The 23,944-nt window shown below is 44.0% G+C and overlaps 1 protein-coding gene across 4 annotated transcripts in view; it reads right to left on the reverse strand.

The window, feature by feature from the left end:
• Positions 1-23,704, reverse strand: part of fto (FTO alpha-ketoglutarate dependent dioxygenase) — a 114,680-nt gene extending 90,976 nt beyond the window's left edge. For all 4 annotated transcript variants that reach the window (XM_027281324.1, XM_027281323.1, XM_027281325.1 and 1 more), the window contains exons 1-4: positions 23,587-23,704; positions 3,801-3,878; positions 2,577-3,612; positions 27-152 (exon numbers count right to left, since the gene is read on the reverse strand). In XM_027281324.1, coding sequence (XP_027137125.1) covers positions 27-152; positions 2,577-3,612; positions 3,801-3,878; positions 23,587-23,628 — 1,282 coding nt within the window. In that variant the 5' untranslated portion in view covers positions 23,629-23,704. The remainder of the gene's footprint in view (positions 1-26; positions 153-2,576; positions 3,613-3,800; positions 3,879-23,586) is intronic.
• Positions 23,705-23,944: the final 240 nt, after the last annotated feature.

The following is a 23,944-nucleotide window of genomic DNA, read 5'->3' on the forward strand; positions in this document are numbered from 1 at the left end:
GTGTGTTTATAGAGAAGATTTAGTACCTCTCATGTAATAGCAGTCTCCAGATTCCAGTGGCAGCATGAGGCCAGGTGTGTGGATGTCCCAGGCTACCTTGAGCCCAATCCTCCAGAAGGCCTTTTCACCGCTGCCTCCCTCACTGCTCTCACCTGTCAGTCATACATAGCCAAACTCTGTAACATTTGCATTTTACATTCATATTCACATTTCAGGCTTTTAGTTTTAACAGTTTCCAACCAGTGTTAGTTCAACAGAGCGTACGCTTAAACTAAAATTTCTCACATTCTAATGGGAAACTTTATAATTAAGGATGTTTAACACCACTTTTTTTTTTTTCCACAATACAAGATATGTCTGGGTAATGTAGTGCTAAAACGCTATAACAGTGCCAATTTATCAGCAAAGATGTAGCCAAAAAAATAAATTAAATAATATTAAGGGTTACCACTTTATATAGTAAGGAGTGCAATGATTAAATCCACACCACCCAAACAATGGATGTAAGATGTAAGCCTTTGTCTCCAGAAGGCAAGAATCACTTAACAGCAGAGCAAAGATGATATGTGTTGCTGTGATTATATTGGCTGTTAGCACAGGATCTTTATGCTATCATTATGCTGTGCAAGAGGAAATAGTTGGATAAAAGCCCTTGATGTTGTTTAGTGAGTGTGTGAGAGTGTGTTATTGGACAGTAGGTATCCTATGATATTCCTGTTTCTGAACCCATTCACTGTAACCGCCTCCCCTGCTCCTCTATCTCCTTCCATTCTTACATGGCGTACTAAGAAAACAAGATTTGGCTTGGCTGGCCAACACCCTTCACCAAAATCAATACTAAAGTCTTTCTGGGCCTCTCTGCCCCACAGCTGCCTTTTCCTTTGCTCAGCACGGATAAATAGTAACTTAATTTCCAGCCATTGTGCTCTGAGAGCCAGCTAATGACAGCACTCCCAAAGGCCTCAGGAATGGTGGAAGATCATCCTCTGTGCCGGAAAATGCTCAGTCGTGGCAGATTCCTTTGGACCAGTGCAGCTGGGAAAAACACTCCGCTGGCCGAAGCAAAAAGAAAAAAACTAGGTGAGGCTGCCCAAAGAGAAAAGAAAGCCTCTCAAAGGAAGCAGGTGTCATGCAAACCATCCTGTCTCTGTATATCTAACATGTCTAATGTGCTGTGTTTCTTTCTTCTCAGGCACAATGTAAGAAATGTGAACTTTATTCTAAGAGTTCAACAGTCCTCAGGGTAACAATTTCATTTGTCTGGTTCTGGGAATTCTCAGAGCCAGCTACTGGGATATAGCTCTATGGCGCTCTGATCACACTTTCCTCTCTACAGTATGGAGCTGTGGGGTCATTCAGGACTAGAAAAGACACAGCTGCTTTGCCCAGTAAGGTGTTATGCCATAGCGTTTGAAGCCTGTGTTCACAGGGTCAAAGTTGAAATGGCCTGGAACAAATCATTGAGGCAGACCTCTGGAGCAGGTGTTCCTGGTTAGGGGGACGCCAATGAAGAAAAGCCAAGGCTTAAGATGTGTTGGGATGTCAGAGCAGTTGGCATTGGACTTGAACGATACTGTAAAATTACAATTTCAAGACACAGATGCAGATGGTGGAGTAACAGTACAGAACACGTACTGTATGTCTGCTGAACTACAGCTGCACCTTCTCCCTCTGCAACAGGATATCGCGTTTTACTTTAAAATCCACTCATTTCGGGGTTTGATGATAAAGTGTTCATGCAAAGTGTAATGCACGAAATGGTGCTTCATTTATCATTTGTGTTATGATGTAATATTTTTACAATAAAATGTATTTTGCAATGTACAGTATACTGTGCAAACGTATTTAAAAACAAGATGACAAATTACAAGGAGGCTATTAAACATATCTGATATGGTGATACTGTCTGCTGCAGTTGTTTTGCATATACTCTATAAAGATCCCCTCTCACTGAGATTCTCTATCCACTCGATCAGGAAGATCTATCAGCTCTTGAAAGAGTGCACATTCCATAATTAGGAGACATCGTATTATCCATACAGTACAGTCTAGGAACACTTATCAAAGCAGGGCTCATTATTCCATATCAGATAATTGCACATTGATCATTTCTTGGGGAAATGATTTAGATGAGATGCTGTGTGTGTGATAAGGCCTGTTTGTTAGACTGCGCCATTGAGCGCATGTTAAGAGCTCTGATCCAAATGTCTGTGATCTCCCAACACACGTCGGCGATAAGGCTGTCAGCAGCAAGCCAGTGATGACATTTGATAATGCCCTGACACTATCACACAGATGGATCTGATGGTTGCCTCACCAGAGGCCATGTCTACAGATGCTACAGCACAGCTGAAGGGCCATAATACACCAAGGTTAGAAGCATCTGATCCACCATAAAGCAACTGAGCTAAGTTGATGGGAAACTGCAGTCAAAGACAAAAAGAATCTTAATTTCAGAAACATGCCAAGACTAGCATTCAATACTTTGGATTTAGGTACTCTAAAGTGTTGAATCTATAGATCTCAAATATTTTTATTGAGTTAACTCATTAAGCTACTTTAGCTTTCTTCCTTACCTTTATCATCGTGACAGCTATAGCTGTACACAGCCACTGGCGAATGAGTGATGAGGTTCTCATCGTGGTGCCACCCAACTGCCATTTTCCCCATGCCATAGTAAGGCTCCTCTTTGAGCTGGCTCATAGCTGCAGGGTCCATGTAGTTAAGTAAGGTGACATTGAACTTCACAGGACCGGTGCATACCTGCGGAGGACTCGGCTGGGAACAGCCCTGCCCGCTTGCCTGTTCCTCTTTGTCCTCAGTGTGGTGATCTGACAGGCTGTGCTTGAGTTGGGCCACGGGTTTCTCTTGGGTCCCCAGTCCCATAGGTTCAGTCTCTGCGCCAACAGTGGTTTTAGGTGACCAGCCGGGATATTTTCCTTCACTATGTTCTGACCCTGCTGCAACACCTGTTTCACTTGGTTTAACCTGGGAGGACTCTGCCTCCTCACTGCTATGTTTGGACCCAGTCTCCCATTCTCCTTCTCGTTTTGACCCAGAGCAGCCTTCTTCACTGTGTTTTGACTCAATGTCCCATTCCTCACTGTGCTTGGACTCTGTGTCCCCCTCCTCACTTTGCCGGGACTCGGAGTCCCCTCCTTCACTGTTCTTGGAGTCTTCACTGTGTTTAGACTCTGTGTCCCCCTCTTCAACCTGTTTGGTCTCTGCCTCTCCCTTTGTACATTGTGTTAGCCTGTCTCCTTCCTTCAGCTGAGAGACATCAGTACAGAAGAAGGTGTTAAGCTCCCACAATGCCTTGCAGGCAGCCCTCAAGTCAGGGTCACAACAGTTTTGTCCTTTGACTTCCGTGTCCTCACTGTGCCAGGGGATGGCAAAGAGCCTTGTGTCCAGATAGCGATATGTGTGGCCCGGCTCACCAAGCAGAGCTCGCGACACGGTGGTGAACACATCACGGTCACGGACACGAACCAAATCCCTCAGGAGGCAGCCCTTCTTTCTCAGGGTGAGGAGAGCTGCCTGCACCCGGCCATGGAGCTCAGGAGGAACGGAGCAGGATTTCCTCAGAACCAGGCCAGAGTAACTGGAATCCCACTTAGAAAGACAAGATATTCTTATCATTAAAAGTATGAGCATACAAATCTTCTACAAATGGAATCACATTTCCATTACATCCATTACACTAGCGTTTCTCTCTCAGCTCACAAGGTACAGGGCTGAGGCAGCAGGTTACAGCAGGCAAAAGGCATCATTAGCATTATCTGAAAGCATGGCTGGCTCACCAGTTGCTGAAAGCCCCGATCTGAAGGTCCCAGAAAAGGGATCTTCTGGTCTCCCAACTCCTGCAGTAGCCTCCGCCTCTGTGGAACACAACACAGTGATATAAGCTGATAGGAAGAAGCAGGAACCTTCTGCAGGTAGCTTTTGGGTACCTTAAAACATCCACCTTCTAACAGAGTGCTGTGACAGGGCACTAATATTACAAAACTATCACATTACTTATGGGGATGAGAAGTTGGTTAAGAAACATAGAGCTTGTGTGACACAAATCTATTACAGCCTTGTATGCTCTACATATGTCAATTCCTCAGAAACACAAAGAATAACTCTCAGAGTCTATCTCTACTGCCACTTCCACTGTGAAACTTTATTTTAGTGAAAACATAAAACTTAAATATATACCTCAATAAAAATGTGATTTAAAAGTAAACTCTACAACTTGTTTAGTGTGAAATCTAAAACAATGTCACATACTAGAGTTATATTTTATTTGTATTATATTTTTATTTTGGGATCATTGAAAAATATATATTTTAACAAATGATGCTAACAAAACTGGCGGTGATGTCACCAAATCTGGTAAACAGTCATTTTCATTGACGTCTCACATTTTTATGATTTGGTGGAGGCTGCTGTGGGGTTCCTCACAACCTTATAAAAGATGCCCTGTGCCATACAGAGCTCCACCAATAAAAACGGAAACCTGGTGAAGGGATCAAAGTACTTTTCATTGGGACGCATTCCATTCTGACCTGTAAATCCAATGGCAACTGGCATAAAAACTATATGCCCAAATAAATTTCACAACTATTTCCCCACCCAGCTTCTATTTGCCCTCCTGTATGTGCTTGTGCGTAGGTGTGTGTACATGGAGGTGTTATATCTGTGTGCATATGTGGGTTCAGAAGCTAATTTTCATTCCCTGCAGGTGTACACACACACACACACACGCACACACACACACAGCCTCTGCATGGTGTCTCGGCAGCAGGAGAAGGAGAAATGTCACCGACATGCCACTGTCTTTTTACATCTTTTAAAGTTTTGCGTGAATGGCCTGTGGATCAACCAGCAAGCGGTTGTGATAGTTTAAGGAGAACCGTCCGTGTGTATATTTCCGAGACATTTACAACAAGCGTCTCACTTTTCTTTTGCCCTAATAATGTCAAAGACCCCATGTGGCACACTACAGGGAAAATGGGAACCGGCTGCCAAAATATGTCTTGACTTTTAGAGTGAAATAAAATGTCCAGGTAATAACATTAAAGTGCAGGTATAAAAAGATGTGTGTCCTGACTCGAAAGGGGGCTGGATCAAAAAGAGGGCAAGCGGTGAAAAGTATGTGCATTAAAGACAGGAGGGAGGAAAACAGATCCCAATAATGGAGGTGGAAGAAATGGGAGGGCATCAGATCTGAAGCAGTTTGGTGAATTTACCTTCAGGGCTGAATCTTTACCTTAGGCTAAACAACACAACACCTGCTGAAAGTTTTCTTAAAGGATGCACATGAGTGTACAGGCCTTCCAAGTTATTCTGGAACAAACAAAAACAGACTTGCAGACAGTTGGAATCTAAAAAACAAAACAACATGCACTATTCATGGCCAGACTGCATTCAAAGGCTGTTGGAAGAAATTGACAACCTGACACACATTCATTGGTGTCAAATTCTAACTCATGACAGAAGCTCAAGATATCAAGGTGAGGCTCTGGGCTAGTGTTGTATGTGTGTGTGTTTGTGTGTGTGTGTGTTTGTGTGTGTTTATCTATGTGCTGCTGCTGTGAATGTGTATGGATCCATATCCTGGCATCCATCTAGTGTAGATGTGCTCCTGTGTGCACATAAGTAAGATCATTACAATCTGCTTTAGTCACAGTGCGCAAACCACTACTGTGTACACAAGCACAAGAGTATCTTCATACTGTGAGTATGTGTATAAGACTCCCAACAGATACACACACATGCGTGCTCATCCTAAAAAAATAAAAAATAAAAAGGCGCAGCCGGGGTAGCGAGCATGATGCCTCAACCCCAATCGCACACAACCAGCGCTGTCACACACATGTCAAATACATCAAGCTACTCAGAAATTCCACAGAAAAAAAGAAAGACAAGAAGTTACCGGAGCCCTCTGAAGCAGATGGAGACTCACAGTATCAGAGGGCTGCTGTGTCTGTCTTCCTGTCTCTGTGTCTGCACCTGATTCTGGAAGAAAAACCAAAACCACGAGGCGCAAAAAAAAAAAAAAAAAAAAGGTCTGCATTTCCACTCAGACCCAAGAAACGAGATTACCAATCCCATAATAACACGGATGCTTCACGGTAGCCGTGCCAACCATCTGCGCTGAGTGATATATCTGATGTTTTTTTTTTTCTTTTTTTAATCTTTTTCTTCCTTGATGGGATTATTCCCTCAGCCGGACTGTTTATCACAGAAAAACATATTAGGTAGAATAGAACTCAGTTGGTTTGCTTTGATCTTGGCCTATAAGAGATATCAAACTGTGTGTACCATATATTTATTAATTTCATTTATTCCCCATCTGTGACACTTCAACGGACACTTTCTTCAAAGCGTTTCTTTGCAAAAGTAGATTAATGTCCAGTGCTCAGCATCAATAGCTCAAAATAGCCAGATAACTCCGCTCCTGCAGGGATAAAAATACTTTCAGTCACACTTTTGTCTAGCCCAGAATAAGGCTGAAAGAGGACACAAGTCCCCACTGGACTGGACAAAGAGCCACAATAGAGGAAGCCCTTAAGATGACTTGATAAGTACAAGTGCCACCTTCTTATGTTTCACGACTCGTGCACACGTTTTGTTTGGTCATGTTGTCATGTTTAGTAAAGCAGAAATTCTTCTTTCTATCTTGGCTCATATCTCTATTTTCTTCTTATGTTAATACACTACAATGTGAGGCAAGAAGTACTGTGTACTATATTCAAAACCTCCATCCAAAGGAGGGCAGCACTTCTTTGATTTCAGGCGCTTCAGCTTGCAGGCAGACACAAAAACTTTAGATCTTGGGCCTTTTGCAGTCCCGGATGACTTGATAAGAGATAGCTGTGTACAAGAGCTCCGTGTTTAAACAGCAAGCCATTGGTACTTGTGTGACACCCATTTCAGAACTGGTCCACCTCTGCAAAAGTGATGGTGAATCAACAGTTTTGACAAGTCGGCTGTAAAACGCCGGACTCAAACAGACAGACTACCCATGTACATCAAAGGTGTTTCCGCCCCGGTCCATTTGGCACCGGATTGGAGAATGTAGGGAGCTTGTGTGAAGCAACAGAGGGCTTAGAGAAAGGGCAGGGAGTGCCCATCCTACCAGAGCATTTGTGTTTGCATGCGTGATGCATAGAATGAATAAAGTCTGTAAGAAACTTGAATTGTGCTTTGAATGTAGAAAATAAAAAAAAACTATATAAGCAATTTAATAAAAACACTTGAATCAAAAGTCCAACCCAACTTTACTGCCATAAAGGTCTCTATAGTTCGAGGTCTACCTCATCTTTAGGGTATGCTACTAACTTGAACTACGGTGAGATAACACAACACCTAGGTGCCACCACACACAAATATCTACACAAGCACCGACATACAAGACCACACGTGCAGAAAGACGTTCCACATTTATTGACGTTCTTCTTGCTGCAGTTTTATCACATCTACCAGCTTTTTTTTTTCTTTTTCAAACTGAAAAACAGCAGCTTCAGTACTTGTTACGATGTCAGAAATGACCTTTTTCAACTATTTACACAGATTATGCATCTTCATTTCATGCATGCCACACACCCAGGGCAAAAATTAACCATTTCTGACATTTTGTTTACAGCCACTTGTGGAATTCATTTATTTTAAGAACCAGCTGCAAGTTTAGTGACTCAATGTGACGGCTAACTGTGCAATGGCTAACAGGAATGTGTGGGAGTTGACCTCAGAGGGGGTGGTAATGGTAATGTGTAACCCCAATGTCTCTGCACTCCTACTCAGGACCAGCTCATGAATATGAATTGGACTGTGAGAACCATAGGTCATTCTGGAGGATGTTGCTAAATATCTTTCATCTAGTACTTTCCTGCTGATATCAGTCTTTATTCTGGATCATCTGTATTATCCCGAGACGTAATTACAGATTCAATTTGACAATGTAGAGCTAGCCTACATTCACAAATCATGTTCAATGCAAGGTCATCCATCCAAGCTCATGCAAACAATATGGATCAGATGCTTATGTCAGTTATTAAGAACATAATCTTCCACATTTCATCTATAGACACATATTACACATAATATAGACAGATCAAGATTTGGGTCATATTCAGTCATAATCAGATTTTTGTTTTGTTCTTTTTAATTTAATACAATCAAAACAAAAAACAAAAAAAAAAGAACAAAAGAAACATGCCCCGAAATAAATAAGGAAGATGAAAGATGATGATGAACGCTATGCCATTAACCACTGCATTTTTTCAAATCAATAAAGCGAACATTCTGTATATATCGACAGACACGTTCAGCGTGTGTTCTGCGGGGGTCCACAGGTGGGGTAAGTGATGACAAATGGCAGACAGGCTGGCTCTGGCCCGTTAATTGTTGTTGGAGGCTGAGGGCTGCGTTGTTCATTTCACCTCGCGACAGGTCGGCGGGGGACGTGATCATTAATATTAGAACATTTCCATCCATCTACCTGAACAAGAGGCCAGTCATTTAAATGGCTGGCGCTGAGTAGACCTTTCACACCCTGTTTATAACACTGATCTAAGCACATTACCAGAGCTGCGGGGGACCTCTGCCAGTCATTAATTAGATTCACACACACACACAGACACACAATGTGACCACCTTTATTGGCGCCCAGTCGCATTTGACAAATGTCACACGTGCGAGATAAGGTACACTAACACGCACACCGGTGCGCCATTTTAACTAAACATCAAAAGTCCTGTACAGTTCTCTCTTTGTGAGCCATGTGTGCACTTTCTCACACACACACTTACTTAAAGTTCGTCTTCCAGTCATCCCAGGGTACGTGTAATTCTGTCAGGTGGAGAGTATGTGTGCATGCGTGTGAAAGAGAGGGGGGAAAAAAAAGTACTGGACCTCATCTGTTTTTTGAACTCTCCATCTCCTCTCACTGCACCTGACAGGCTTACAGAGAGACCCAGGTTTCTAGATCAATCATTCAAAAGTATTTACAAATGCACAAAGCCAGACACAGACAGGTTGGCACATGGCCACTCTGTTTAAGTGCTTTTCAACGTGTCTGTGGTGTCAACATCTATTTCACACTTATCTACACCTCAAAGGGGAGAAAAAAAAAGATGTTTCTGTGACCTTTAGCAAGTGTCAAATCTGGAGAGAAAAAGACAAGGAAAGAAGAGAAAGAGAGGAGGGCTACCTAAGAGATCTGTCGAGGTATGCCTCACATAACCTTTTTTTATTTATCTGGGAAAGATTGACTGAGCATGCTCTTTATCAGAAACATACTAGCGGCTTCACACTCATACTTAAACAATTTCACACACAGAAGCTATGTGTACAGATTTCTGGAGGCCGGTAAAAGTTCCTTGCTGGAGGAACTAGGGGTTAAACAACTTGTTCAAGGGCATATTGAGCATTACACCAAGTGCAGGATTCGAACTAGCAGCCTTTGTCGTCACTAGAGCCGTAGGAACTTGGCTACCGCCACCAATATGCAAGGGCCATTTGCCCTTTTGCCTTAATTGTTAGTTTGCAGCTGGGCCATAATGTTTCCATTAAGATTATGTCGATCGAGAAAAGCTTTTTAGTTTTCACCTTCAAATTACAACATGCTTTCATGAGGTCAGCTGTTTTCCATGTGGAATGGCCAGTTTTAATGCAGACGCAGTCCCTTGGTATTCAGGCGGGGTTCAGTTCAGTGAGGGGAAAGTCAGGAAAAAAAGAGTGAGAAAATGAAGACGGGAGAGGGATGGAGGGAGGAAAGAGAAGAGAGGAAGGGGAGCGTTGATTGAAAGACTGTGATTAGCAGTTTTCAGCGAGGGCACCGGGGCCACTGAGTTGTTCTAACAGGGTTGTCGCGTCTCGAGGTGCAGTCAAGGAGAAGTCAGTGCTTTAGAAAGCTCTCTCGATTTACCCCTCCCTCCCTCCCTCCCTCATTCGCTCTCACCATCCAGCCACACTTTTCCTGCCCCTCCAAAAAATCAATAGGGCTGTGCAAAGTGCAGCTTGGCCCAGGGGGAGGGCCGGCTAGCTGTTGGGGCCTGATGCAGAGCTTAAAGGGAGGACAAGAGGCGTCCTCCAGGCCTGTCCCACAGGCAGTGTCAAGGACAGACCTCAGGACCAAAGGACTGAGGCCACCAGATTGCCCTTCCCCTCTGCATCTCACCTTCTCTCTTTCTCTCTCTGCTGCTTGAGCTTGGCTGGCTCAGCGGGGCAGAAGAGATCGATAAGCAGGTGGAGCGTTTAAAATCCCCAGCTCCGGAGGCTGACGTTACGCTCCTCAGAGCCCAGTAGACCAACACATCACTCAGGGCAGAGCAGCTGGATGGATGAGTGGGTGTACGGTGGTCGCACCTAGTCATTGAAAGGTTTGTGATTTGTGACAATAAACAATTCAATAGCACTTAGCCATACACAGTCTGAGGGGTGTAGAGCCGGACTCTTCACACAGGCTGCCATTGTCTCAACATGTCACAGATCAGTGGCACTCAGGCAGGTCAGGCAGCTATAGAACAAGACTCGCCGGTACTGTAACCTCGCTCCAAGGCACCTGTATTACAGAATAAAGCATCAAAAAAAAAAAAAGGGCCTGAACACAATGAAACAACCGGCATGTGGAGCACTATCATTGTCAACAGCAGTGTTCCCTCATTTGCATACAGTAGGCTTGACAAAGAAGCGTGTACATGATGTGGATGAAGTGTGCAAGGAGGATTTCAGCCCTGCCGCGTGTCTCCATGTGTGAGTGACTGATCACAGTAGAAGTGGCTTGTGTCTCTAATCCAGTACCACTGTTAGACAGTGCAAAGACCCGGCTCTGTGTACCGCAGCACTGTTTGATCAAACCCATCATGTGACAAGCAACCTCTCCAAATGACTATGATTTCCCAGCTCTGTGTCCTTTCCCGCTCCATATTAGATCATCTTCTGACACTACCGAGTCTGGTACTTCATCTGGGATAAAGATGATGTGCAATCCGACCGGAGGGGTTGGGAGTCAAGGGTAAATGAGGGGCTAAGATAGGGGGTACTGTGCCGGTTTGGCTGACAGCTGTGACAATTATCATGTGGTATATTATACACTTATGCTAAACATAAGAGTTGATACAGTATGTTGCTTGACAAAACACTTCAAGGATATTTTACCTTCAGCTCAGCTGTATGTCACATTCACACACAACACGTAAAATGAGCCACTTTGGAAGGGGGGAAAAAAATCATATACATATGAAAAATAGAGAGGATGCTGTCTGCTGCAATTTTTCCAAACACAGGCCTAAGTGTCCCATCCATCATGTACTTTGTTAATGGACTTTACAGTTCTGCAATCAACTGTATCATATTTAGTTTCACTACTACACAGACAGCTTCTTTGGTTGGCTTTACGAGATCTATTTGTTGGAACATATTTTGGACTATGCTATTATTAATAAGCTAGAGCGGTGGCCTAAATTGAAATGCTTACAATCACCTAAGCCACTAGAAAAACATATGGCGCAAAGCAGATGTGGACTGAACATCTAGGACAGGTCTAATTCTATCTCATGTGGTGTTTGACCCAGATAAACTGGCATTATGATGTGACCTGAGATTAATATTGAATTAAGGAACCAATATTATTTGTGGCTGTTTACACGGCCGCCAGCCTGTCTTCCTTGAAGACCCCGAAGCAGATAAGTTTGCTATAATGGCATTAGCCAAATCCTAAAGTCTAGCACTTGTCTTGCTTGAGAAGCCACCTCATTTCTTTATTTATTTTTCCTTCACTCATTCTGAACAAAGGAAAATATTCTACCAGGAATTGAATAGCTTAATCCTCTTTTCACTCTTCCCAGTAGCTTGAATAGTGACAGATTAACATCCTGGAGGTTTACAAACCCAGCCATTTGAAAATGTAATTGCTGGTGCCACACTGCATGCATGTGTTTAAGTTGAGGGTTAATATTAAAGCTTAAAATACACACATGCACTCGAGTAAAGAGGGACATGGCCAGGTTGGGCCAGACCCAAGACACTTAAGCCTGGGCAGGATGGACCATTCTGTCACGTACGTATCAGGGAGTTGCAAGCTGTCCCAAACCCTTGCTAGGCGCCATAGTTACTGTTCACTTCTGCTAATTATTACAGCCAATCAGAGGGGTTAACGGGGCGGAGCCTGGCCAGACCATGTTCTGGGGCATTTAACAGCTGGCAGGAACGGAGGTGAATGCATTACACACTGCCCTCATCCAATAAAAATAAAACACCCTGACATCTGAGGTGTACTTAGCACAGAGGGGAGGGAGGAACTAAGGCAGGCAAGGAAGGGAGGGAGGCAGGCAGGGAGGGGAAGAGCATGGTGGGGTGGGGTGGAGGGGAGAGAGCATTTGATAACATGATGTCCAAGTGCCACCTAGTGACAACCTTCCAGCTTCTCCGGTCCTTAAGGCTCCAGAGCATCATGGTTGGGGGTTAGTGGACAGACAAAGTGACCCAGGATACAGGGCTTATCAATATCAATGGCATATTGTTCTGTTCTTTCAAGGACATCTCAGTGAGTGCCAAACATTTTAAGTTTCACGTTAAGTTCCAACATACAGCAAAACGATAAAACTAAAAACTGATTTTAATTGGTTTATGTCTCGTCTCCAAAACCCAATCAAGCAAAAACTCCTTCCTCGAGTGACCACACTGTCTGCTCAGTTGGGGAGCAGGCTTGTAACACTGTACTGGTATGCTGGTGGCCCTGGGCTCCTAGGTCCCCTCCCCTCATTAACCCAAGTATAAATCACACTCTGCCAGTGCCCAGAGGTGAGAGGGATGAGAGTGGAGGTGAGCTTGAAATAATGCTTATGTCACGGCGGGTCAGCCCTCCATTATGGCCGTTTCAAAAACTATTAATCTTGCTTGTAGTCAGTGGCCTAGAAATAATTACTTCATCTAACCCATGTAATACAGCATGACCAGCAGTCGAGCCTGGTCAATTTGAGGCTGGGGAGGCAGGATGGTGGGGTAAGGGGGGCTGTGGAGAGACAGAGAGAGAGAGTAAGTGAGGAAGGGGGTTGAGCCACAAATTACTAGGCCCTGTCTACTGCTACTGGGTGAATGATGTCCTGCTCACTTCAGCTGTGGCCTTTTACACTCTCAACACTGATTTAGATAGATACACACACATTCACGCTCTGAAAGGCAGATCATATACAAGCACACACATGTGTACGCACATTAACCCGTGATTAAATACACACAGCGTTAGACGAGGAACACGTCACAAATCACATTATTTTAGACAAGGGTTCACAACCCTTTTAACATCAGATCTCACAAACTCTCAAGTGACAATATGGAATTAAATATGTTGTAGTTCGCTTGAAGAACTGACCCTGAAAAAATTCCAACGACGACCACTAAACACTAATACAACATAAAATTGAAGTAAAAGTTTTTATGATTCCATTTAAATTTCCTAATTATGCAAATTCATTCGATATGTGCTACCTGCTATCATAGCTACTGTAAGTGAATTCTGCATTGAACTTTTGCCAGTTTAAAGGAAAGGGATGCTCAAGCAAAGATTGACAGAAATGTAATTAGAAATCATATTTGTTCAAATTACACTGCAAATATGCAAACACAATAATATATATTTTTCTTTGGTATCAGTCAGAAGCAATTTTGAAAGCCACGGTATTACACACAGCCATTTAAAAAAAAAAAACACTGTGGGTAAACAGAGGAGCTACTGTAAACTCAGTCTCTATAAACGTCACAGGAAGTATGTATGGAGTGACATAAATAAATGCAGCCCTCCAGTGGCTGTCACAGCTGGCATTGCAGGTGCAAATTTAATTAGTCAAGGTGAAGTCTCCCTTGTTGTCTGAGAAAGGGGGGGGGTCCTCGCCATGCACGACTGTAAACACGCGCTATATCCTAATCAGGTGTCACCGCAGCGTTTGATCAGCCCGCGAAAACTTGTCACGAATCCCGGGCAGAGAGTGGGCCGAGGGGGAGAACAAAGGAAAAGAGCTGTCACGAGAGAACGGGGTGGTGGTGGTGGTGATGGCAGTTGTGGTGGATGAAGAGAGTTTGCCCATTAGCAGTCTCTGTCACCTATCTCTCTCCCACTCCCCTTAACGTCTCTCCTCCTCTTGTTTTCTTTCTTTTTCTCGATGTGGCTACCTACAGTATACACCTTACTGTATGCCGCCGCAACTCTGCGTCTGTACTTCCACTCTGAGGAAATCTCAACCACAGCTGTCACGCTCGTGCTTCGCAACCGCCAACGAAGCTTCCCAAAGAAAACCCCAAAGTAGTACTACTTTTGTTTACCTCCAAAAAGAAAAAAAACACATGTACAGAGATACAAGCTGCACACTTTTTTCTTTTCATCAGGCGCCGTTCTAAAGAGTTGGGTCGTCCTGAAAAGCCTGTAGAGCTAGAGGCAGACATGCCGTTCTCCTCCCGCCCAGCACCTCCCAGGCTGCATTGAGGCAGTGCATGCGCCATTAGATACTGTTTACCTTTCAGTTTGGGTGATATTGAATACATTAGCCGATTGAACCACGTAAGAAACACAGGCGAGTGACAAGGCCCAATCGTCTTTGCGACTACCATGGTAACTGAGATTACAGGCTAACAAAGAGCAGACAGGGGGAAAAAATATTTAAAACCCGAACGGTGATACATAAATTAATTAAAGGACAAAAAAACAAGTGGAGAATTAAAGTTGGAACATCTGTCAGCGACTTAGCTTCCCAACGTAATACCAGTGTTAGAACATTTATACCCTTGAAGTTAATGATCCCCTCTTTAATTGACAGTCAAGGAAAACTGGCTGCGGCAGCATCCTGCCGAGACACCGATAAGAGGCCCCCTTTCCCCCTCCCAAAAATAAAATAAAAAAACAGTTTAAAGAACCTTGGCACTAATCCCTATTGTCATCCCAGCGCAGCAGAAGGACTTACAAACACAGATAACTCCGCCGAAGCTGTCTATTTCTCAGGAGTTATGGGGACAGCCGAACCGCTGCGCGCCTCGAATCAGTCACTCAGATTAGCCCAATCCCTCTGTGCTGTCAGTCAGCCGAGACAGTAGCCTGTCAGCGCATTTACATGAGTCCATCTCATATGTGACAATGCCCCCCCCCATATATATGACAATGGCTGTGAGGAAGGGGTCCACTCGCTTGAAGATAGCGGGGTGTACAGTACGGCAGACGGGCTGTTGTTGGATTAAGCTCATAGTGTGCGCTGTGCTCATGTCTTCGCTGACACTCTGACAACAAGTTTAAGGAGTCTTAACCACTGCTGTTTTTCTATAGTGAAGAGAATGTGGGAGATGCATGTCAGATGAAACACACACCTACACTGACAAACACACACACACACACACACACACACACACACACACACAGGGATAAACTTCAAAAAACTTGGAGGTACAGAACGACTGTTGGATGAAAACTACAAGCTAACCTAATACATGTCTTCCCCAAAGTTGGCTTCAAGCATGACTTTAATCCACCTACTTCATTTAACATGATGAAGCTTGAAAAATAAAAAGGGAAAACAACATAAAACTAAGCACTTCCCACATAAAACATCTGGATCAGTCTCCATCGAGAATAAACACAGGTATGATTTTGATTAAAAGGCCAACTCTTAAACAAAGAAAGCTAACTACACGCAAACTTTTGGGATGTCAAATTAATAAGGGATTAGTTCCTGCAGAGTACAAGTTTATTCTTTTAAACGAATGGTACTTGACGGCACCTGGGAGCTCACGCTGGCTTTTTATGTTTCTGTGGCTCATTCACTTCAAATAGTCCCCTCGACAAATGACAGTGGATGCCCTCTACATAACAGGGCCAGGGCAAGCATGACACAGGGGTTGACAACTGAACCTTCAAACTCCCTAACCCCTACCCCTGCCATGGCACATGCACACACACACACACGCAGACAGACAGCCCCCAAAACAGCCCTGACATGACCGCTCAGCAGCCCTTCCTAACCCCTCCTTGTGTTTTTTCTCTCTCCATCTCACTGGAGACAACCCTCAATTCAGGATCATTTTAGCCAGGCAAGTGGATGTGACCTGTTGCCCCCCAGTCAGGCTCATCTGAATAAACAGAGTTGAGGAAACAGGCAGAGGAGGGAAAATCTGCCTACATTATGATAGGAAGAGAGAAGATGGGATTCAGCCAAGGGGCTCCTTTCTTTATGCACGTTTGATCAAGTGCTTGACAGCGCCAGTGGATGGAATTACGGACTGCTGAACAAAAAGTTGCGGTGTGGGTGTAAGTATATGTGGGCGTGAGTGTGTGTGTGTGTGTGTGTGTGTGTGTGTGTGTGATTCAGTCTGGACAGCTGGGTTTCCGTGGCCTGACAGCGTTAGGCTTGTGACAAGCCTGCCGCACCACACCACCACATACTAAGCGCAACCCGCCCACCAGCCTTCGGAGTCCATCACTCAGGACGGCCGAGGGAAGTGCCGTGAGAAGAGGTCAGACGTGGAGGAAAGAGGGTGGGAGGAGAAGAGGATGAGGAGGAAGAGGAAGGAGTGCGGGAGGGGGTGCTGGTCAGGGGTTAAGTGTAGAGAAGACAGCGATGAAAGGCAACTGTCATGCACCAGTGCTCACCCAGGAGCACCTGTCTCGAAGAAGAACATGCAAAGTGTGCCGGTCACGTCCTGACAATACCCCCACTTTTCTACACACACGCAAAGACACACACACACACATATACAAGCTCTCAGGAAAGGGCTGATGCTCCACCGTTGGAAAGGCATCGCCTGTCTGACAGCATGCCAGTCAAACTGTCGTTGGCTCCTTCGCATATGCAAGGAAAAGTTAGGTTGATGAAGAAAAAAAACACATGGGGGAGGGGGGGCTCTGAGGAAGAATCACTGAGACATGAACAGACTACCTGAAGTGAGCAGACACTTCTCAAAGACTTGATGCAGAGTAAATGCTGGAACGAGCAATACAAAGAGCTCCATGAAAGCGAATCCGGGCTAACCAGAGAAACCTAATCCGGACTGGAAGTTGGTGCAGCTACAGAGATGTAAGCAGCTGATGCTTACGACTAAAAGTCATTTAACATCAATATTTTTGTGTTCTATTACACAGATTAACGGCTATTTGAATGCTTTTTTTTTTCTGCCTTGCTAATTGATAACCATGAGAAATCTAACCCTAAGCTGACATCACTGCCATCATACCCTTCCAATAAAGTAACACAGTAACACATTAAAATAACATTATGTTTGTTTTTACAAGTACAAACTACCTGTGGTATTTTGTTAATGGTGGTTAGCAGAGGAGGCCAAGTGTACCTCCAGCTGGCTAACTTTACAGCGATGCTGAAAAACCTGGCTCGGGCTAAAGCAGGCACTTCCTACATTCAGGCCCTACAAAGCAATACGTTAAACGGCAGGTATTTTAACACACTTTCATTGCTCACGTTTATGGAAAAGAACTTATGATGTACAAATTAACAGTTACTATTTACAGCGCCTTGTGAACCTGGTCTCCTGCAGCTTTTGTGAATGAAGGGTTTTAGACTTTCCATTGAAACCAGATGTTGGGCAACACCGTAGCAGTAGGCACTTTTACTTTATTGGAAAGGTGAGTCATTACAAAGGAAAATAAATTCACAAATAAACAGCATGAAGACGGCTCTGTCTTATGCAGGTGCACGGTGAAATCATTTTTTTTTGGGAGTTGCCTAAAATTAGCAACAACAACAGGGTGGCTACGACCTATTCTGGGTAGAATCGAATGTTGGCTGACATTTTTGCTTCAAGGGCTTCAGAGACTGAGTCAGTCTGATGTAATATTGGATCTGTAATTGTTCATCTTTTCAATATCCACAGTGTTTACTAAAGGTTTTTATCACTTATATGCTATGTTCTCTTAGCGTTAACACCACCAGCAGCCACAACACACACATTATAGATGTGCACGTACGCACACACATATCTCACACACACACACACACACACACACCAGAATGCCAAACAAACAGAAAAGGAAAATAACGACGTGCCTGGATCATAGCCTCGAGTGGCTAATGAACCCCCTAGAGGCTCTAGCCTCTGTGTATGAGGTGAGAGGGTCATTCCCATGTTTATTCAGCACCAGTCCAATGAGCCACCAACATCTATTGATTGAACTGATTATTCTATGTCTCTCTTGTGACAGGACACATGCATGACAGATGAACCCCACTTGGGCAGGTCACATTCGATGTAATCTCATTGAATCTGACGGCTGATCTGGTCGGCCAGTTTGCATGATCCACATCGCGCCCTTGTTTGTGAATACGTTGACATCTGTGGCTAATGCCTCAACACTAATATGAGGTGCTCGGTAGGGGCTGTCAAACATATAAGCTGTCAAGGGCTGTTTGGACAATCTTAGTGACTGCATCCATTGGAGAAAACCCATCCGGGCGATAATGCTGAACATAGTAGTACTATTACCTAACACTTACTGTCACGTGCAGGCTATTTTTCAGTGTTTTTAAACAACCAAGCTTCAATAATATATTTTTTATTTGGAAGAATGTTGCAAAGACTAACAGCTAGTAATAGGAAATCAAGCTAAACATGGTTGCATAGGTCTAAGACGTGATTTATGTGGTGTTATATCTGTGGAAAGTCTTTGGAAATATGTCTGAGTTTGCCTTTGGCAGAACTCTTTCTCGTGCCATTGAGTTGCCAACCAATCAGAGGGGAGTAGCACATGGAGCAAACCTCTGCAGATGACCCTTTTACTTTTACCTACTTTACTTTCTGTTACACTATTACTCACTAAGTAGTTCAAATCCAAAGCCACACCAAACCGTAATGCCTAGCATAAGGCTATCTCTGTTTTTCCATTTAAATGTTTAGTAAGATCACAGGTCCTCCTGAGCACATATGGGAATCAGTGGCGAGCCATCTTAGCCATGTACCCTGAGACAATGCAGGCGTGGCCGTAAAAGTTGATATCCTTCCAGATGCAAACCAAATGTAGACATCATGTACTTTGAAAATGTCATACATTCAACACAGGCTGCTATATATATATATAAAAAAAAAGGTGGTAGGAAGTGAGGGAACGACGTGCAGGATTTCTCACATCATATGGCTGATAACTGAATGCCTTCGACAGAGCAGCATCTCATGGGCGAAAAACAGCAACTCGATGCATTGTTTTATTTTAAGGAAACAGTTTCCATACGTTTAAATGTCACCAGTTATAGGACATAGTGCATAATGGTCAAATTTAATGACTGTACATCACAGATGAAGTGGGACAAAACATAGAATAATCAATCCCATCCTTCCATCACCGAACTAAGACCTATCCTGCATTACATTATCTGCAATGCTCCTAAGGTCAAATTAGAGATTCTCCTACACTGTTCAACTAAAATTAATTTACACACACTTCTATGCCTCAGAAACTGTAAAATAAAAGTAAGGGCAATATTGTAAATATCTCAGCATTACATCTCATATCTAATTTATTTCACTCTAATACAAGTTATGACATTCTTACCCCATACTGAGCACGAACATACTGCATATGCGCTTTCAGTATGCTGGCTAAATTATTTTATTTTACAGACGCCTGACAAACCAAGCTGATCTGTAAACAACTCAGTCTAAATATATGAGCCAAAGATCAAATAGGCAAGACAAGGTAAAGACATGTAGAGGGAAAGCTCAGCAGCAGACTAATCAGCCCCCTCCAATGCTCACGTAGCAGATCAATGAAAGACCTGGGGCCTTGGGCCTGCACTATATTACGCACCAAAACTTCATATTCATTCATTGATTTTACTTTTCAGAATAGTATATCACTGAACTCCAATGGGAGGGAAAAATAGAGGCTGGGGCTGAGGTCAAGTCTCACGTGGACAGATGTTTGCACAATATTGATGGCGCACGCAGAAAGAAATGACTAAATATCTGGATCAATAGCTAGTTTCCCTACCCACGACAGGTTGTTCCAGATGGAAATATATAAATACTTCTTTATGGCCACTGGAGTAGCCCTAACGAACAGGGCTAAATGCCCCCCTTAAGGTAAACTCTTTGATTAGCCAAGGCCAGAGGTGACAAGAGGGGTCTGCTGATACTAGGATGTCACACTTCCAGTGGCCTGAGGATGCTAATGCACACAGGGGCCCAGTAAAGGGGCCAAGGATATGACAGGTCACAAGCCCTGGGCAAAGTGTTCTGTGCTACCTGACCCTCCTATTCATTTGTAATGATGATGGGTCCAGGCTGCACCATTTTCGGTCATGTTCAAATAATGCATACCATGAATAATGTAGAACATTTTTCCGCACATAAATCTGCTATTCTAACTGTAGTAATCAGGCCTGGAATTGGAGGGTCCACTACAATTAAGCCTGAAGAAACAAATTTCCGTGTGTAGAGCACCTTGTAATCAGACCAATGGTGAAAACGTTGCATCCTGCTGCTGCTGGTGGCACAAGAGCTGCCTGTTCTTATTTACAGCACAACACAATTACTGAGAACAACACCCTACCTCACAGCTTCGCCTGCTCCACAGCGGCCAATGGGGCCATAAAGTGGGAGGAACCACATCATTGCCTACTCCTTAATTAAATGAAAGCTGTAAGGTTCATTTGCCTCAGTTTTTTTACACATTGAACTGGCCAGCCCACAGCTGAAGACCTCCCAGACACCATCCCTGCATGGCCCTAAATCATGACTGGATAAACGGCCCGGTGGGTCCCTGCTGGACACACAGTGGCCGCCCAGCGGCAAGGCCAAAGCAGGGCATGCGGTGGATCGACACCTAGCCAGCGATAAGTAATTCTGTAGAGGATTAGCAGCATGATAGCCTGATCAATACTGTGTGCTCAGGCCATTAGGAATGCAGCGAGGAAATGACCCCCTCCGGTAATAAAGCAGGGCATCTGGGTTCTCCTTCATTTGCCAGCTCCATTAGTGTAATGGTATCATTATCTGCCACAGCCGTATTTTTCTGAGCCCTGGTTTTTCCACAGCTCGACCGACGGGGGTCTGATGAAGCTGTAAGAGCCCCCATGCCGAGTGTTCCCTTTTCTACCATTCTACACAGAGCCTAGGTGTAAATCTAGCTCTGTTGGAGCTTATGCGCCACCCTGCCTTAGGTATCCATACCCATGTTTTATGTCAGCACCCAACACTATTTCTCCATTATTGGCTCATTAATAGAGCAAGCAGCATGTAGCTTGGGTTAAAAGGGAGAAAAAGATGGCCGGCAGAGCGCAAAGCTGCTGAATGTGCTGAATCTGACACCCCCCTCTTGCTAAAACACCAGGCCTGACATGACAGGACGTCGGCATTAGTCGCCATAAATCGTTTCCTTTACACTAATTCACCAGCTAACATTTTGTGCGGGAGAATTGATTAACCATGTCTGGATGTGTGGCCACATAATCAGCTTTTACCTCGGTAGTTGTTAATTTAACAGAATTGCCAAGGGAAACACAAACCATTTTAATGAGTGTTCAGAAATTAAATACCCTAAACAGCTTGCACTAGGTGCCACGACCAGAACAAACCAATGAGGCTGATCTAAGCAATGGGCTGGGCTGGGCTGAGCCCAGGACCTCACAACATCTGGTGACCCTGTGTGATCATTACTTACCCTGCCGCTCACACATACACACACACTTCCTGTTTCAACACAGCAGTTTATTCTTGTCATCACTGTCCAAATGGCGAGCTTGCATCAGAAGACAGCATTAGAACATCGGGTTAAGGGACAGGGCCAGTGCTGTTTCCACGTTTGCCAAGGCATGTGTGGAAATTCATCTTGAGATGACAATACTGATAAAACATAATGAACTTGTTTCAATTAATTAGAGTGCAAGATGGGTTTAATGTTGCTCAGGAGTGGAAGCTACAGGAGAACCTAAAGCATTGCAAAAACCACAAAGAAGACATCCTTCTTTTATAATTATTTCACATTTTATGTGAATTAATATGGAGGGGTAGTGATTAATTCTCCCTGTGCAGTTAGACTAATATCCTATTCCATTTCACTTCGAAAAAATATACAATATACAGGCGATGACAACCCACCTGTCAGTATGTTATTCTGACTTGCTGTGGTGGGAAGGTTCATTTGGCACCGATCATGTTGGTGCTTGCATTCCCTAACTCGGAATGACAGTGGACCCATCGCAGCGCATCTCTCACTTTGTGCAGCACTGCAAACACACTCGCTTACTGGATAAGACAACCATCATATCCAAGTTATTAGTTATCATAATAACTGTATCATTATACAACCACTGTTATTATATATTTTTTAAAACGTGGCCAAAATACATGCAGCTTCTCTCTTGGCTGCTCGACGACAGTCACATAGTTATTTTGCAATTTTAAATTCCTCTTGCTCATTCTTTTATTTATCTAAAGAGAAAGGAAGCTAAGCCATTAGGTCTGTGCAGCGCTGCCTGACTGCCTGAGGGCCAGCTGGAATGAGTTCTCTCTCTGAGCCGCTCATCTGGCCGCCATGGCTGCTTTCATAAACAGGAGGAACCACGTCCTACATAGTTTCACTGCTGTCTAACATGATCCAAACACATGTGCCACAGCAGACCGCGTCCAAGTCAGGAGATAAGAAGAGAAACAGAGGCAGACAGACAGACAGACACTATTACTATAGGCGCAACAGAACTTCAGGATGCCTTGGGCACACGGCACACCTCTTTCCTTCCTCTTCTTTAGTATCTCGACAAACACCAAAGTTAGCCTGTTTAACCGCACGTCAACACGAAACACCAGCACACACATAGTCAACACGGGGTTATAAATGCATCTCTGTTGCATCCAATCCTGCACGAAATCTCCCTGTGCAGGATTATTTGATCATACCTACAGCTGACACATGACAGCACTTCAAAACTGTGATCACAACATTAGCCGATGAGTTATCTGCATTGTGCATGTGCATGAGAGCTCCAGTAATTATCCAGTGCATCTATAGTGAAGCCTGAATCAGCTGTAGACTGCTGGCCTGGCACCTCGCCAAATCTGAGATGCACCACACACCAACTTTACCATTTATCTTTACTGTTGCACTCAGCTGCTCCTGATACAGGAGTATATAACTCACGACTGACTCATTGTTCTTCACTCTTCACACCAGCCTGACATCCAAAATTTATCTCCAACGTTTGCCTGTTTGTTTTCCTATAAAATATTAATGTCCAACCTATGGAAGAGTTATGATATTTCACCATTTCCTCACACACACACACACATCCTGCTAATTCATATCGTGTTTCTACTTGATATGGGATGTTGCCAAGACCTTATCCTGCAAGCTACAGCTTCTTATCTGCAGTGTATTTACGTGACGAAGCACCGTTTTAATGCAACTGTAATTCTTCATTGTGGTAGACTGAGGGGGAAAAAAAAATGGAAAACACAATAAAGGAAACAGGCAAGGTGAGGTATGCGCTGACATTCGCGGCTTTTGAGCCTTTTAAATGTAGCCAGCAGCATCACATAAGGAGCATTAGATATTTAACGAGCGACAGGGCTTAGAAATATGCCAGACCTAACGGATAAAAACGCTATCAATACCTTTCTTCTCTTCTCCCCCTCACTGTCACCCGATCTTTTCATGTTCCTGGAGTTGTGTTTACACTGCCTCGCTTTTATTAGGGGCGACGTTGGTCATTGTAGTGCACCGACACACGGTGCCGTAATCTATTCCCGTGTGAGAAAGAGCACACACGGGGGCAGCCTGTCGTGTTGTAACAGCTGGAGCCCTGTGGTCAATATTTTCAGTGTAAAATGTGTTTTTGTCGAGAGGTTCTTTAAGGAGATGCTAAAGACGCGGCGGTAAGGACTACAAATCCCACATTGAGCGGGCGCTGGCGGCGGAAGTAGCTCCAGCACGCTCGAGATGTTGCACTGCGCAGCTGCAGCGCAGGTACAG

The sequence above is a fragment of the Larimichthys crocea genome, chromosome VIII (assembly GCF_000972845.2).
Source record: "Larimichthys crocea isolate SSNF chromosome VIII, L_crocea_2.0, whole genome shotgun sequence".
Classification (NCBI taxonomy): Eukaryota; Metazoa; Chordata; class Actinopteri; family Sciaenidae; genus Larimichthys; species Larimichthys crocea.